Source organism: Caretta caretta, chromosome 4 (assembly GCF_965140235.1).
Source record: "Caretta caretta isolate rCarCar2 chromosome 4, rCarCar1.hap1, whole genome shotgun sequence".
NCBI classification, from domain to species: domain Eukaryota; kingdom Metazoa; phylum Chordata; order Testudines; family Cheloniidae; genus Caretta; species Caretta caretta.
In genome coordinates this window covers 43,608,254-43,626,034 of record NC_134209.1, presented here as the reverse complement: position 1 = coordinate 43,626,034, position 17,781 = coordinate 43,608,254, and the positions used below count along the sequence as shown (strand labels likewise).

Here is a 17,781-nt window from a genome sequence, read left to right as displayed (position 1 = left end):
TATGTTCCACTCCAAAGTTTATTTTCTTCCACATTGAGAACACTACACAAAACATATATTTCCACTTTATTTTGTACACCTCTTATAAAATGTCCCAGTACATGGTATAAATGATATTACCAACAGCTTCCCCTGCTGATTGATAAGAAGGTTTTACAAAAATCTTCTTTCACATTTGCCTGCAGAGTACAGATTGTCCCCCCACCCAAATTCTGAAGAGCCACCGTAGTTATTAGCATTCCACCCATCCCACAATGCACCTCATTGGACAAGCCTGCCAAAACCCAGATCCATAGGACAAACACACGCCAGCAGTTTGTGGAATCCTTACTGCAACACTTGTCTTACAGCACACCTGTAAGGGACTAACGCTTCACACCATTTCATTATTCCACGTAATCTGGGATGAAGACTGAGGTGGCCTATAGAAGTACATGGTAGTAACAACCTGGACTTTCCCAAAAGTTACAGGCCCATTTTTACTTTTAATTAAGATTTATTCAGGAAAGTGTATTAAGCATTCTTTACTTTTTACTTTACTTTTTTTTTTTTACTAAAAAGCATTCTGCACTTTTCTTGCATGGTGCATTTTATACAAATTTTCAATTTTTTAAAAAGACAAATGTTGAAATATTTGTCTTTTAGACTCTGTTAATCATTGAAAATATTCCAAAAGAGTAAACAAGAGAAAAAATTAAGCGCGGTATGTGCAAGATACAGAGCATAACAAATGCAACAATAAAAAGATAGGGAGAACAAGACATCAGCCATGTGTAACACAGATTCATATCTGTGCCCTTAGAGAATCTGCAGCTTCTTTTTTACTTCTTCAGTGGATCGTATACTTTCAACTTCAACATGAAGTCAAGCACTAACTAAAATAGACTGTCAGAAATGAAGAATCTAAAACCATAAAATTTAAAGTCTGCTTCGATAATTAAAAAACGTTCAAGTATATTTCAAGTGAGGAATAAAGAGCTGCCTCCAATTCTTCATCAGGGAACACGTCCTCTTCATGTGTGGATACGTATCCATTAGTTGTAACAATTAAGGTTGGCAATACATTTAGTTACTCTGATTGCTTTAAAAACAAATTTTTACTTTTCAGGTCCACTAGAAAATTCAGCAGTTAGATGCCAATATCTCCACTTTTTAACGTCCTTTACCTGTTTTGAAAGAGAAAAGTGTACATTAAAAAATTCATACCCTGAAGCAAATGTCTGAAATGCACAAATACTGCACAAAGTACTACACTGAGAAGCCAACTAGAGCGGTATCCATTCTTATGCCCCATTTTTGCTCAAGTTAGTTTTGGTCTTACATGGAAATACAGAAAACTGAACTTGGACTAGAGAATCTGTTGTGAAGTGCAGAAACTACCACACAGGTAACTTTTTGCATAAAACTAGTAGAAATGTGTGCTTCTTTACAAGACTGATGGCAGAAAAATTAAAGTGAATCAAGTATTCAATAACTTTTATGTGTCCTGAAATTCTCTTTTAAAAACACCCTGAAATTAAACAGCACTCTTACCCCTGAAACCACGGCCACCACCTCCACCTCTTCCTCCTCTGAAGCCTCCACCACCTCTTCCTCCTCTGAAGCCACCTGCAAGAAGGCAAGGAAATAAGTTTTCAGAAGTTAGTTCGCAAGTCTGTTCTGTACTATGAATGTAACAAGTTACTGCACAAACATCCTCTATATGAGAAAATGAAACAAAAATAACTGTTAAGACAAGCAAGGTTTAGTGTTCACACCAGTCCCCTTCTCCATGAGCCACCGCAACTCCTGTCCCAAAATACCAGAAGCCATTTCAAAATACCAGAAGGCATATCAAAAACAAAACATATTTGGAGTTTCTATACCAAGCCATTTTGGACAAATAGAGAGCCAAAACATGCTAGTTTTTTTTTTTTTTTTTTTAAAGTAAACCGGTAAAGTTTTCAAGACACTATAACTTTGAAACTGATGTTTTACATGAAACTTCTCAGAAACTATCTACTCTTGGAGGAGATGCAAAATAAAGTTTCAGAGCAAATTTTTCTTTTTTGGGAAGTTAGGTGTTTGTGTGTACAGATGCATGTCAAGAGAAAAATCAGTCTTTTAAGCAGAGGCCTAGCTTTGACCTTATTTGTGGAGCAGCTACCACGATGAAGTTAAATGTAATAAGAGATGGAAGAGATCTAGCAGGTCATCCAAGCCCACACCCCAAAACAGTTTACCAGACACTATATTGAAGTATTTTGTCCAACATAGATTTTAAATGTGTCGTGAAATGGGGCTTTTGCCATTAACTTTGGGAGTATATTTCGTCATCTAATAGATTTTACCACTGGAAAATTATCGCTGGTATTCACCAAGTTTTCTTTTTCGTAATCTTGTGCCTTTATTTCTCCAATAAGCCATACTTCACGAGCTTTCATTGTGGTCTCAAATAAAAGTATGTATAAAACGTGTATTTCTTTAAAAATATACTAATGAAATACAACAATTCACATGAGTGCTTGCTTGGCTGTAGGTTTTAACAAAAAAATCTGACAATTTTTTTTTAAATTTTTTTTTAAATAGACACTTACCACCACCTCTACCGCCTCCTCTTCCACGTCCTCCTCTACCACCTCCTCTTGGAGCGCCTTTCTCACCTGGAGGCCTAGGCAGAAACCTTTGCAACGGCAATAACTTTGCTGGGTCAATATAAAACTGCAGGAGATAACTGCTGTTAGGCTTCAGGAAGAGCATAACATGAGTGCAATATTCACCACCTTCCTCCCTCTCTTCTATACATGCAGAATTTTGGCTTATTTTTTCTTTATGTCATCAACATTTTTAAAGTCTTCTTTGCAAAGAGGGACATCAAATGCCCAAAACTTTTAAAAATGTAGTTTGTGTCAACATCATAAAATTATTTCTGTAACCAGATTAAGATTTGTGGTTAAAAGAGTAGATTTTGCAAAGGCACCGATTTTTTTTAAAAAGAGGTAGTTAAAAAAGTGTACGTGAGAGCAGACAGGAAACATAAATGAACACAAATTCTGATAAGCCACTTAACTATCAATGTTAACAGAGAACTAATAACTACAGAAATAAACAGATTAAAGATTTTTGGTTAGAATGTCATGTAAAAAAGAGAGTAAATTCCTAATGAGATTAAATGTATATTAAACCAATGCACAACATAAAAATAGTTGTTTACTGCATATGCATTTCATAAGGTCCCAATTAAACATGCACTCTAGTGTTTTTCACTTCAATTATGAATGTATTTTTAGATTATGTGGTGATAGGAAATTCAGATTATATAAAGGTTTATTTGGAAATTCTTCATAAGGTTATATTTTCTTCTCTCATTGAATATATCAGCATAATTTTATGCAATTAAGATACCCACCTTTTGTAATTTTTTAAAGGAAGAAGCCTTCATGTTCTCTGACAGTTTAACTGAAAAATACTGTTAGTTTGTTTAAGGAACATAAAAGGTAACTTAACTGCATTTATAATTCTCAGTATAAACAGACAGATGTTGGTATTCTAAAAATGAGGTTATCAATTTAAATCACAGCCAGCTGATTTTTTTCTTTACTGTTACACTCATGATTACTATAAGTGAAAGATTAGAGACATATTTCTATTCTTTTCAGTTTACTTTGTGCATTTGACAGCATTTTGTGGGCATGGTTAAACCTTAATACAGAAGGAAGAAACTCAGAAACACACCAACGGGAGGAAGGCAAAATGGTAATAGTAATCTGCATAACCACACATTTGGCAGGGGAAGAGACTAGGCTTCAATTATCTCTGGCGTCTTGACAATCAAAGACTGAGACAATGAAAAAGTAATGAGCTGCAGATTTTAAGTGTTTCATGAGTTAATACATTAAGGCCAACATTCTCAAAACAGAGTGCCAAAAATTAGGCACTAAACAGGGACCTATAAACTTAAGTATCCTGATTTTCAAATATACTCAACACTCCAGTTCCCAATAAAGTCACTGAGTGAGAACTGCTAGGAGGTATGCATGTTGGAAAAACCAGGACACTCAGTTAGGTACCTAAATATGGACTTAGGAGCCTAACTTCAACCATCTATGGTAAGTGACAAAAAAGGAGGGAGAAAATTTAGCAGTAAAACTAAAAAGGAGACAAATCTATTAACTTGCTTTGTAGGTTTCTGCTTCTGTCTACCAACCCCACTTTAAATTCATTATGAATACCATCAACAGTAAAGTGAAAAAAGCAGCAAAACAAAGTCATAACCCACACACAATCCAGAGTCACCACCATTTGGAATACCACATTAATGTCTAAAATGTATGCTGGTGTAACTTATTAAACACAGTATTTTCATCCATACGTAGGTTAGTATTTGTTTAATACACTTGCATTAATGAACAAATTAATGCATTATTAAACATCTTTAAAGCAGATTAAACATCCAGTGAGCCTTTACACCTGACCTATAAAGTAAGTAAATACCACCTTTATAAAAAACGATATGGAGAAAATGAGAAATGAAAGTCAACCAACTTGCCCAAAGTCACACATGGTGGAAAAAGATCCTGACTTTCAAAACCCAAACTTAATCCTCAATACCACCCGTGTTTCAAGTTCAGATATTCCAGTACTGAGTGCTGGTGGCAGTTTTTTGTGGGGTGAGATGGAAATGGAATGGGTTGAGTTTTTTTAAGAGCTGATAACTAGGATGATTCAATCCTATTACCAATACCCAGCACAGTGGACTCCACTTAAAGAAATGAACTATCCAAACAAACTATATTTGCAAAAACCCCACTGCCTGCCTGTCTTGTTCTATCACTACAGTCATAAAGTTAGTCTGTTTTAAGATATTATAGATTCTCTGCTGCCCATGTGGATACACCATCTCTGCTCCTCCTGCAGCATGCCCTTCAGTAGATTCATACACAAGTTTTCACAGAAAGTTGAGATGACCCAGACTTATAAACAGTAGTCGAGTTTTATAAATGGAAAATGCCATTCTTGTGGTTCATAGTAAAAGGAAAAATACTAAGTAATGTAAGGACCCTCCAAAAACAATATCTATTCCTGAGGGCATTCTGTGCCAAAAAGATTAAAAATTCTGTGCACCATATTTTAAAATTCTGCATGTTTTGTTTGTCAATAAATAAATGCAAAAAGAAAAGGAGTACTTGTGGCACCTTAGAGACTAACCAATTTATTTGAGCATGCGCTTTCGTGAGCTACAGCTCACTTCATCGGATGCATACTGTGGAAACTGCAGAAGACATTATATACACAGAGACCATGAAACAATACCTCCTCCCACCCCACTCTCCTGCTGGTAACAGCTTATCTAAATATGTATGATAATCAAGTTGGGCCATTTCCAGCACAAATCCAGGTTTTCTCACCCTCCGCCCCCTCCACACAAACTCACTTTCCTGCTGGTAATAGCCCATCCAAAGTGACCACTCTCTTTACAATGTGTATGAAAATCAAGGTGGGCCATTTCCAGCACAAATCCAGGTTTTCTCACCCCCCCCCCCCCAAAAAAATAAATAAAATAAATGCAGAGGCTCCAGCATGGCAGGGGGGAGCACAGGCCACTGGCTGCACAAAGGTGGAAGCTCACCCTTCAGCTCCCCATACTCCCCCCAACACAGACTCAGTGGTGAGGCTGCACCCGACTCTGACACAGCACAAAGCCTGGGCCTGCCCCAGGGTGCACCAGGTGTACCATGTGTGAGGCAGGTAGGCTCAACCAAGCAGGATCCAAGTGTGGAGGGGATCCAGGTGTGGGGTGAGAATATTCTGTGTGGGACAATCTAGGCGCAGGCAGCTCAGTGGAGGGTCTAGGTGTGGGGGGATTCTGGATGCACAGAGGATTGTTGGGGGCGTTCCAGGTGCAGGGGCAACGGGACTCTGCAGGGGTTTCCAGGTAAAGGTTGTTGGGACTCAGCAGAAGAGTCTGGGTGTGGGGGTCTTAGCAGGGGATCTAGATGCTGGGGGAGTGGGCCTTGGTGGGCTGGGGGTCTGGGTGCAGCTGTTTGGCGATCAGTTTAAGGTAAACCAAAAAAAGCCGTCATTGTACCAAAATAAGCGTCCATACTACATTGGCATATCACTTTGACTAGTAAACATTCTCGTGTACACATGTCCTATGCTATTTTCAAATGGCAGAGCAACTCTCTTCAGTAATTGGCTTTACCACAAATATCCAGAACAATCTACTTTTGAAGGATACAAAGTCTCTTAGCTGTCCAAATATTTCATCCACTTTGCCAATCTGTTCTTTATTATCCAAGTAAACTGGTGCATTGAAATAAGGCACTCTGTTTTCTTCTGTTGTGCATTTACAAACAATGTCATCTTCACAAGGATGCATGAACTCTCCCAATACTGCAGTAAGGAAAAAAAAGATGTACTGAAAACTGGAACATTCATTCCAAATGAAAATGAATACAATCTCTCGAGATAACTTACTAACTACACTTTCAGGAGGTCCTTGGTCATATCCTCTGTTGAAGCCTCCACGTCCACCCCTTCCACGCCCAAAGCCACCTCGTCCACCACGATTGAAGCCACCTCGTCCACCACGATTGAAGCCACCTCCGCCACCACGATTGAAGCCACCTCCGCCTCCTCCTCTGCCTCTAAAAGACATTTTCTACCTGCTAAATGGGGAGAGGAAAGGGGAAAAAATCAGTCAATTAAAAAGCAATGGTCAAGGGCACTTCATAACTTACTAAGTTTCCAAAAAGAAAAGGAGTACTTGTGGCACCTTAGAGACTAACCAATTTATTTGAGCATAAGCTTTCGTGAGCTACAGCTCACTTCATCGGATGCATAACTGTGGAAAGTGTAAAAGATCTTTTTATACACACAAAGCATGAAAAAATACCTCCCTCCACCCCACTCTCCTGCTGGTAATAGCTTATCTAAAGTGATCACTCTCCTTACAATGGGTATGATAACCAAGGTGGGCCATTTCCAGCACAAATCCAGGTTTTCTCCCCTCCCCCCCCAACCCACTCTCCTGTTGGTAATAGCTTATCTAAAGTGATCACTCTCCTTACAATGTGTATGATAATTAAGTTGGGCCATTTCCAGCACAAATCCAGGTTTTCAAGTTAGCTGAGACCCCAGAGTACCATACAACTTCGTTTGCTGATTTAACGCTTATTGATTTGGCTCTTAACTGAAATATATGTTCATTGATCAATTCAAGATTCCATCTAAAATTAAAGCTACCACAAAGTCCATTCATAGAAGCAGAAGGGAAAGGAAGGATTTTAGACTGGTACTTTTTACACACACAGTGCTGTATGACAAACTTCTCCCCCTTCTTTTTCTATGACTGGACACTGCAACAGATTTCAGCTATGACACAAATTAATGATTGCCACGAAACAAGCACGATTTAGCATACATTTGAATTTTTTATCCTGAACGTCTCCAAAATGAATCTTATTTACTCCCAGTATTGCTGCAGGCTAAGTAAGGGTACACAGAGACCAAATATTTCATCTACCTTGCCAATCTAGGTAAAATCCTAGTGGAGATGAGTCAATTTGTAGTTTTCATCTGAGTAGGCAGAACGAATTAGGATATGTCTACACTGCAATAAAAGACATGCACCAGCAAGTTTCAGAGCCCGGGTCCACTGACTCAGGCTTGGGCTGCAGGGCTAAAAAAGAGCAGTGTGAACATTTGGGCTTGGGTTGTGAGGTCTCAGAACTGGGCTTCAACCCAAGCACCTATGCTGCTATTTTTAGCCCCCCACCATGAGCTCGGGTCAGTTGACCCAGGCTCTGAAACTTGCTGCCACGGGTCTTTCATTGCAGTGAAAACTTACCTTTAGGGTACATCTACAATAGAACACCTGCGGCTGGCCCATGTCAGCTGATTCGGGCTTGTGGGACTATAAAACTGAATACAGACATTTGAGCTCAGGCTGGAGCCCAGGCTCTGAAGTCCATTGCTGCAGGGGTTTTACTGCAGTGTAGCCGTACCCTTCGGGTAAGTCTACACTGCAATCAGACACCCACAGTTGGCCCATGCCAGCTGACTCAGGATCATGGGACTCAAGCTAAGGGACTGTTTAACTGCGGTGTAGGTGTTTGGAGCTCTGAGACCCTCCCACCTCACAGCGTCCTAGAGCCCAGGCTCCAGCCCAAACCTGAACGTCTACACTGCACTTAAACAGCCCCATGAGCCAACGTCAGTTGGCATGGGCCAGTCACAGGTTTTTAATTGCAGTACAGACATACCCTTAGAAGGCTTAGAGACAGCGGTAGCCTAGAGATTATCTTGATGTGCTAACTCAGGAGAAAACTACAAACTGCCTTGTCTGTATTAGGATTGTACACAAGTTAGCTGAGTGGAGTTGGGACACCTTTCCCTGGCACAGACAAAGCCCGACATGACTTCAGCATATTCCACACTGCAGGCTTCTCATGTGAACCTGAAACCTGCCGGGCTGAGGCATTATTAGTAACACAGACGATGGGTTTTACTCAGAACCCATTGGAGGCCTGCAGCAGGAATATTTGTGCCCCCTTCAATACTAAAACAGAAAAGTTGTTATAATAAAAGTTGAATTGGGGCCCCCTTGAGGTGCTCGGGGCCCTAAGCAATTGCTCAGTCTGCCTATGCTTAGTGTGGGTTCTGCGTTTACTGATCAGCACATCCCTTTGTCAGACGCACACGGGACCCGGCCAACAGCGCCAGCTGAGGCACGGGGCACAGCATGGCCTGGCCACACACGGGGCCTGGTCCCAGCACTGCTGGGTTCTCTCTCTGACTCTCCCCAACACCAGGCCAGTGATGAGGGGGCAGGAATCTGCAGCCACACCCCACAGCAGGTGGAGAGAGAAGGTGAGCAGTTCGCATGTGGCTGCCCACCTCAATGCTGGGGCATAAGCCCAGCGATGGCCCGTCACAGCAGCACCAGGTGAAGGTGAATGGGCTCAGAGAGGATTAATTGCAGGCAGTAGCCTCAGGCCTGGGGGGGAAGGACCTCTGACATTGAATGGAACCCACCGGTGGAAGGGGAGCTCTGAGGTGCGATGGGACCCAGCCCAGAGACCGGGGGAAGGGGGGGGGGGCTCTGAGGTACGATGGGACCCAGCCCAGAGACCGGGGCAGCGGGGGCTCTGAGGTGCGATGGGACCCAGCCCAGAGACTGGGGGAAGGGGGGGGGCTCTGAGGTACGATGGGACCCAGCCCAGAGACCGGGGGAAGGGGGGGGGGCTCTGAGGTACGATGGGACCCAGCCCAGAGACCGGGGGAAGGGGGGGGCTCTGAGGTGCGATGGGACCCAGCCCAGAGACCGGGGAAAGGAAGGGGGGGGGGGGCTCTGAGGTGCGATGGGACCCAGCCCAGAGACCGGGGAAAGGAAGGGGGGGCTCTGAGGTGCGATGGGACCCAGCCCAGAGACCGGGGGAAGGGGGGGGGGCTCTGAGGTACGATGGGACCCAGCCCAGAGACCGGGGAAAAGGAAGGGGGGGCTCTGAGGTGCGATGGGACCCAGCCCAGAGACCGGGGGAAGGGGGGGGGGCTCTGAGGTGCGATGGGATCCAGCCCAGAGACCGGGGCAGCGGGGGCTCTGAGGTGCGATGGGACCCAGCCCAGAGACCGGGGAAAGGAAGGGGGGGGGCTCTGAGGTACGATGGGACCCAGCCCAGAGACCGGGGGAAGGGGGGGGGGGCTCTGAGGTACGATGGGACCCAGCCCAGAGACCGGGGGAAGGGGGGGGGGGGCTCTGAGGTACGATGGGACCCAGCCCAGAGACCGGGGGAAGGGGGGGGGGCTCTGAGGTACGATGGGACCCAGCCCAGAGACCGGGGGAAGGGGGGGGGGCTCTGAGGTGCGATGGGACCCAGCCCAGAGACCGGGGAAAGGAAGGGGGGGGGGGCTCTGAGGTGCGATGGGACCCAGCCCAGAGACCGGGGAAAGGAAGGGGGGGCTCTGAGGTGCGATGGGACCCAGCCCAGAGACCGAGGGAAGGGGGGGGGGGGCTCTGAGGTACGATGGGACCCAGCCCAGAGACCGGGGGAAGGGGGGGGCTCTGAGGTGCGATGGGACCCAGCCCAGAGACCAGGGAAAGGAAGGGGGGGGGGCTCTGAGGTGCGATGGGACCCAGCCCAGAGACCGGGGAAAGGAAGGGGGGGCTCTGAGGTGCGATGGGACCCAGCCCAGAGACCGGGGGAAGGGGGGGGGGCTCTGAGGTACGATGGGACCCAGCCCAGAGACCGGGGAAAAGGAAGGGGGGGCTCTGAGGTGCGATGGGACCCAGCCCAGAGACCGGGGGAAGGGGGGGGGGCTCTGAGGTGCGATGGGACCCAGCCCAGAGACCGGGGAAAGGAAGGGGGGGCTCTGAGGTGCGATGGGACCCAGCCCAGAGACCGGGGGAAGGGGGAGGGGCTCTGAGGTGCGATGGGACCCAGCCCAGAGACCGGGGGAAGGGGGGGGGGGCTCTGAGGTGCGATGGGATCCAGCCCAGAGACCGGGGCAGCGGGGGCTCTGAGGTGCGATGGGACCCAGCCCAGAGACCGGGGAAAGGAAGGGGGGGGGGCTCTGAGGTGCGATGGGACCCAGCCCAGAGACCGGGGGAAGGAAGGGGGGGCTCTGAGGTGCGATGGGACCCAGCCCAGAGACCGGGGAAAGGAAGGGGGGGGGGCTCTGAGGTGCGATGGGACCCAGCCCAGAGACCGGGGAAAGGAAGGGGGGGGGCTCTGAGGTGCGATGGGACCCAGCCCAGAGACCGGGGAAAGGAAGGGGGGGGGCTCTGAGGTGCGATGGGACCCAGCCCAGAGACCGGGTGAAGGGGGGGGGCTCTGAGGTGCGATGGGACCCAGCCCAGAGACCGGGGGAAGGGGGAGGGGCTCTGAGGTGCGATGGGACCCAGCCTAGAGACCGGGGGAAGGGGGAGGGGGGCTCTGAGGTGCAATGGGACCCAGCCCAGAGACCGGGGAAAGGAAGGGGGGGCTCTGAGGTGCGATGGGACCCAGCCCAGAGACCGGGGGAAGGGGGGGGGGGGGCTCTGAGGTGCGATGGGACCCAGCCCAGAGACCGGGGAAAGGAAGGGGGGGGGGGCTCTGAGGTGCGATGGGACCCAGCCCAGAGACCGGGGGAAGGAAGGGGGGGGGGGCTCTGAGGTGCGATGGGACCCAGCCCAGAGACCGGGGGAAGGAAGGGGGGGCTCTGAGGTGCGATGGGACCCAGCCCAGAGACCGGGGAAAGGAAGGGGGGGCTCTGAGGTGCGATGGGACCCAGCCCAGAGACCGGGGGAAGGGGGGGGGGGGGCTCTGAGGTGCGATGGGACCCAGCCCAGAGACCGGGGCAGTCAGTATTTCGTTCTGAAGAGACCGTTAACCCAGTTATTCAAAGAGCCGGAAGCTTCGACCCCCCGAGCAACGCAGCCAACTAGGAGAAAGTAGCGGCAGCCCCCAGTGCGAGTACCCCTCACTCACCCACTACAAGCGCCCCACGTGGCTCCCTACACAGGCCGGCCAGCCGGCCGCTACCGATGTCGTCAACAAACCGCGACCGAGCACGGGCGCGCGCCTCGGGTCGCCCGCGCCTCTTCCTCAGCCAATCCCAGAGGCGGACAGAGGAATTTGCCGTAAAGCAAAGGCCGTTTTTTACCAACGCGGATTTGCTTTTGCGTCAGTTAACATGTTTACGACAGTCTGGGGGCCGCGGCAAGCCGGCGCAGCACTCCTGAAACGGGGGCCGGCTGAGCGCTGCTGCGGGACCAATGAAAGAAAGCCTCCTTCCTTCGCGTCCCCGCCCCCTCGGCTGAGAGTAGCGCCCAGAGGAAGAATTTCCTCCTCAGTGGCGACACGGAGGCGCGAAGAGTAGGGAGGCGCATGCGCAGGAGGATGGTGCCGGCATTTCCTTCTTCCCTCGCCAATCCTAGCACGCCCCCCCGCCCCGCGCGCTCTCAGGCTGTTGCTTGCCCTGCTCAGCGCGTGCTGCCAGCAGGGCGCCAGGCTCCCTGAGCGGGCTGGGGTCGCCCACCTGCGCACGGGCCGCCCAGGTGTAGCTGCTGTGCCCTGCTCTAGACTGATGGGGGGCGCAGGCGGGGGCCGTGGCCAGCCTGCCAGATGCGCTACGAATCGAATGGACGGGCCCGGCCCAGCAGATGGGTGACACCACGCGTCAAACCACACTTCAAGGCTTTAGACGCTGTCCCACTCGACTGTATCATGAGCAAACTCGGGAGACTAGAGGGAGTCACTGTTGGGGGTGCAGAACTGTACTGAGTGGTTTACTTGCAGAATGGGTGGCTGCATCTACTGGCGTGCCTCGGGGGGCTGTCCTGGCTGGCTGCATCTACTGGGGTGCCTCGGGGGGGGGGCTGTCCTGGCTGGCTGCATCTACTGGGGTACCTCGGGGGGGGGCTGTCCTGGCTGGCTGCATCTACTGGGGTGCCTCGGGGGGCTGTCCTGGCTGGCTGCATCTACTGGGGTGCCTCGGGGGGCTGTCCTGGCTGGCTGCATCTACTGGGGTGCCTCGGGGGGCTGTCCTGGCTGGCTGCATCTACTGGGGTGCCTCGGGGGGCTGTCCTGGCTGGGGCTGATACTGTTTGGTGGTTTCTTTAGCGACTTGGATGATGGCATGAAGAGCATGCTTATAAAAGTTGTGGATGACACCAAGCTGGGAGGAGGAGTGTGGAGGACACTGTTAGAATTCCGAATGATCTTGATAAATTGGAGAATTGGTCTGAAATCAATATGATGAAATTCAGTAAAGGCAAGTTTAAAGTGCTACAAAACAAAACGAATGCACAGCTACAAAATGGGGAATAGCTACCAGCCACTAGTACTGCAGAAAAGGATCTGGGGATTATAGTGAATCACAAACTAAGCACTAGTCTACACTACAAATTTATGTCAGTAAAACTACATTGCTTAGGGGTGTGGAAAATCCATACCCCTGAGCAACACATAAATAGGGTTGCCAACCCTCCTGGAATAGGGCTCCATCTCCTGAAGGCTACTGAAGCCAATCCGGAAGATTTTAGGCTGCTAAAAGTCTGGAGGCACTGTGGGGCTAAGGCAGGCTCCCTACCTGCCCTGGTTCCACGTTGCTCCCAGAAGCGGCCAGCATATCCAGCAGCGGCGCACCCAGGGGGGTCTCTGTTCAGAGCGTCGACTCCACAGCTCCCATTGGCCAGTAATGGGAACAGCCAATGGGAACTGTAGGGGCGGTGCCTGCAGCCAGGGGTCTGGCTGCCCCTGGGCATAGAAGCTGCTGCTGGACATGCTGCTGTTTCCAGGAGCCACCCGAAGTAATCGCCGCTTGACCAGAGCCTGCACCCCAAATCCCCTCCCGCACCCCAAACCCCTGCCCCAGCCCCCTCCCTCACCCAAACTCCCTCCCAGAGCCCTCTCCTGCACCCCAACCACCTACCCCAGCCCTGAGCCCCTCCTGCACCCAAACTTCCTCCCAGAACCCGAACACCATCCCGCACCCCAACCACCTGCCCCAGCCCTGAGCCCCCTCTCGCATTCCCTCCTGCACCCAACTTCCTGCCCCAGGCTCAGCCTGGAGCCCCCTCCCTCACTCCAAACCCCTTGGCCTCAGCCCAGAGCCCGCACCCCTGCCCCAGCGCAGTAAAAGTGAGTGAGGGTGGGGGAGAGCAAGCGATGGAGGGAGGGGGGCTGTAGTGAGCAGGAGGCAGGGCCTCGAAGGGGCAGGGGGTGGGGCAAGAGTGTTTGGGTTTGTGCGATTAGACAGTTGGCAACCCTACACATAACACCCACCTAACTCCTGGTGTAGATAGCGCTGTGTCGACGGGAGGGCTTCTCCCGTCATCGTAGTTACTGACTCTCGGGGAGGTGGAGAGCCTACACCGATGGGAGGAGGTCTCCTGTCAGTATAGATAACATCTTCACTAAGTGCTACAGCAGCGCAGCTGCAGTGCGGTAAGGATAGACAAGTCCTGAGTTTGAGACAACCGTATGATGCTGTTGCAAATGAGGCTAATTTCATTCTGGGGTGTATTAATAGAAGTATCATTTAGTAAGACACTGGAGGTAATTGTCCCGCCATTACCAGGCAGTGATGAGGCCTCAAATGGACTCCTGTGACCTGTTTTGAGCACCAGACTTTTAGAAAGGTAACACTGGAGAGAGTCCAGAGCAACAGAAATGATATGAGGTTTAGAAAACATGATCTATGAGAAAAGGTTGAAAGAATTGAGTATTCTTAGTCTAGATAAGAGAAGGCTGAAGGGGGATGTCATAACATACATATGTAAAAGGTTGTTTTAAAGAAAACAGTGATCAATTGTTCTCCATGTTTGCCAAGGGTTGGACAAAAAGTAATTGGCGTAGTTTGCAGCAAGGGAGATTCAGGTAGATATTAGGAAAAACTTAAGCAGTGGAACAAGTTACCTGGGTAGATTTTAAGAACGGGTCAGACGGACACCTGACAGAGTTGGTCTAGGTGGACTCAATCCTGCCTCAGCCTGGGTGATGGATGAAATTATCGTTTGAGGTCCCATCCAACCCTGTATTTCTATAATTCTAGAACCCTCAAAAAGAAATCTAATTAATCTCAATCATATTAACCCAGTAGTTTGAGGTCAACATTTCTGCCCTGACCCTGCCTCCTAATATTTGTTATTGCACAATCACATTTCCCTGATTTTAAAAACATGTTCCCCCGTTGCTGTTTGAAAAACCCTTACAAGTAGCAAGGGAATCTGTATAAAGGCCCTGATCCTGCAATATATGCCAGCAGTATCACACTGAAGTCCCTTTGAACTGTGAAATTCTAGAGACATCTACGATCTTGGGTTTTTTCAGCTACAGCTACAGCTGTTGTACAATATTTTGTCTATTCCTGCTTTAAACTTGAATAAGCTTTGGGCTGCATTTGTATGATTAAAGAAAAAAATTATATCAGAGCCTCTGATAAATGTGTCTGACACAGCCCACAACCTTCATTGCCAGAACTTTTGCCAATATTTTGATATCACTGTTAATAAGTGATATTGGCCTGTCATTGGAGCACAGGTATATCTTCTTGGTTTAGTAATAACCGATAATAGAGCTTCCCTTGTGTGTAGGGAAAGGTGGTCTCCAGAAGTGACTCATTAAACAGTTCAAGCATCTTGACAGTGGGAGTTCAAAGAAGCGTCTATAGAACTTGGCAGAGAAGCCATCCAGCTGGGGGCTTTCCCTACTTTCATTTTCTTAATTTCCTCAATTAACTTGACTTCCATTAGGGGAGCATTAAGTCTTCCACATTGGTCAGGTGTAATTTGTGGTAATGTAAATTTTTTGAAAAACAGATCCAAAGCATGTATGGAAAGGTTTGTTTCCAATTTGTACAGATCATTATAAACATTAAAGAACTCTTTATGAATATCTTTAGGTGTATGTAAGCATATTTTGGCCCTTTCCCTCCCTCTGCTCTTTTTAAATGCTTCAGCTGATTTTGCAATCTTTCCCTAGTATTTGGAATGATTGAGAAATACAGAAGTGAGTGATAAATTAGCAGAGTTAACTATGTTATTTTAGTTCCTCATATTTTAAATGTTTATCAATTGAGTGATAGCTGGCACTAACAAGAATACTGATGCGGTAGCAGTAATTCTGTGTATTAACTCACTGGTTATCTATCTAACTCATTTTATAAGTAAAAGTACTTTTATTGCATATTGATTTCATGATACTGCTGGACAAAATAATGGAAGGATTTGGGAGTTTAATTTCTTCTTATTATTTTCTATAGCATCTATGCAATGAATTACAGCAATTCCTTCACTAAATTCTGGTCAACCAAGTAAATAATCTGCATTTTGAAATGCCTTTAGATTAATGTTTTCACCAGAGATTACTACAACACATAAAGTCATTTAATATTAATATAACATTACTTCATTTAAATTACAATATTTTTGGAGGCAAACTGTAAAAAAAACCTCACTAAATCAAAGTTAAGCCTAATATTCTGTCCTTAATCTGCAATGCAGGGTGTGACAGAAATAAATTAAGGACTCATGTTTTGTGCTCTCCAACATTTGCACTAGCAGAGGGAATTAAAACCCGAGAGAATGAGGACATGAAAGAGGAGGAATGCCAATTCTACAGTATGCTCCCTAATTCCCTACAGCCCCACAAAATTCCTTCTGTGTGGGGTTTGGGTATGGGAAGAAAGGAAGTGGAGCTGGGGAGCAGACACTTTCCTCAGTATGTTTCCCTCCAAACTCTTGCAGAAATCTATGATGGAGTAAATGCTGCGTCCACATTCAAGGTTTCTACTGCAAACTGTATAGGGAAGGTTTCAGAGTAACAGCCGTGTTAGTCTGTATTCGCAAAAAGAAAAGGAGTACTTGTGGCACCTTAGAGACTAACCAATTTATTTGAGCATGAGCTTTCGTGAGCTACAGCTCACTTCATCGGATGCGTACCGTGCATCCGATGAAGTGAGCTGTAGCTCACGAAAGCTCATGCTCAAATAGATTGGTTAGTCTCTGAGGTGCCACAAGTACTCCTTTTCTTTTTGTATAGGGAAGGTAACTCCTGGACACATGGCTGCTGAAGAAGCATCAGAGGAACAGTACAATAGTGCTTCTGGGATGCATGGGGGTGGAAGTAATGTTTCTCAGGGTTCCCTGGGCTCTGAAGGCTCCTGCATTCTCTGCAGCCTCCTAACCCACAACTTTAAAGGAATCATGAGAAGAAAACACCAAAAGGCCTCTCATACCCTTTAGGTTTTTTGAGGAGTGGAGGGGGAAATAATTTTAAATGTATTTAACATCCATGAGGAGTACCTAATTACACCCCAGGACAGTGAAGTTCTCTGTGTCAGAATGGGCAGCAGTGTTGCAAGCCTTAGACCTTGACTTGGATCTCTCTTAGTGAGGGTAAGTCTCCATCCCCTTCGTGCAATGGTCATTGCTGAGACTGCCAACAAGAGTGCAAGCTGCGATGGAAATTTTTGGGACCTAGACACTTGTCCTTTAAGAACTGTTCTGATTCCAATTCATTTCACATAGGCAACCAAACAGTCACTAGTGGTAATGATCTAGGCTGGATTCAAATAGGTGATCTAGAGATGAAAGGATCCATATCCCATTGCTAGTTATCTAGTCTACCACATTTCAGCTGTAATCATTAGGTTTATATATTAGAATTCCTGGGGCTTGAGCATTTCCTCATGCACAATAAAACATGCAAGTGCTGGAATTTACATCACAAATTGCTCAGAAAAACAAAAGCTCCAACTTTTAGACTTTTAGTAATACAAAGTAACCCTTGTGTACAGGAGGCAGTTGTCAGGGCCAAGTGACCAGAGGGTTCCAAAAGTAGTCCGAATTGCAGCACTTCCTTGAAATACAGGGAGGAATCAGTCAACACACAGCTCCCCAGAGTGCTGCTGTTCCAGCCTAGGATGCTAGAGCAAATAGCTGTCTGGGGTTCAGTGATCACTCAGGCTATGTTTATGTGCAATCATAGGGTATGACTGTAGCTCAAGTAGGCATACCCTGGCCTATAATTTCCCAGGTTCTCTTTGTACCTCTTTTTAAAGCTAGGTACTATGTTTGCCCTACTCCAGACCTCTGGGACCTCACCCATCTCCATGAGTTCTCAAAGATCACTAATGGTTCTGAGATTGTTTCAGCTAGCTCCTTAAGTACCCTAGAGTGAATTTTGTCAGGCCCTGCTGATTTGAATACATCTGACTTATCTAAATACTCTTTAACCTGTTATCTGATGATCAAGCCTGTCTTTTTGTCTGACTACCAAGGTGTTATTTAAATAAAGAGAGTATAAGTGTGTGTGT

At 47.2% G+C, this 17,781-nt stretch overlaps 1 protein-coding gene across 1 annotated transcript; it reads right to left on the bottom strand.

Annotated features, from left to right (window-relative positions):
* On the bottom strand, nt 1–11,564 carry GAR1 (GAR1 ribonucleoprotein). The gene is made up of 7 exons (XM_048847641.2): nt 11,451–11,564; nt 6,460–6,650; nt 6,221–6,375; nt 3,389–3,448; nt 2,577–2,700; nt 1,534–1,608; nt 1–1,166 (listed from the first exon to the last, which is right to left on the bottom strand). The coding sequence occupies exons 2-7, from the start codon at nt 6,638–6,640 to the stop codon at nt 1,153–1,155; spliced, it is 609 nt and encodes a 202-aa protein (XP_048703598.1). The 5' UTR covers nt 6,641–6,650; nt 11,451–11,564; the 3' UTR covers nt 1–1,152.
* Nucleotides 11,565–17,781: the final 6,217 nt, after the last annotated feature.

Coding starts and splice junctions, on each gene's coding strand:
- GAR1 (XM_048847641.2), bottom strand. CDS start 6,640: ATGTCTTTTAGAGGCAGAGGAGGAGGCGGAGGTGGCTTCAATCGTGGT. Junction 2,701..3,388: donor CCTTTAAAAAATTACAAAAG/GTGGGTATCTTA, acceptor TATCTCCTGCAG/TTTTATATTGACCCAGCAAA. Junction 1,609..2,576: donor AGGAGGCGGTAGAGGTGGTG/GTAAGTGTCTAT, acceptor GCCTTCTTGCAG/GTGGCTTCAGAGGAGGAAGA.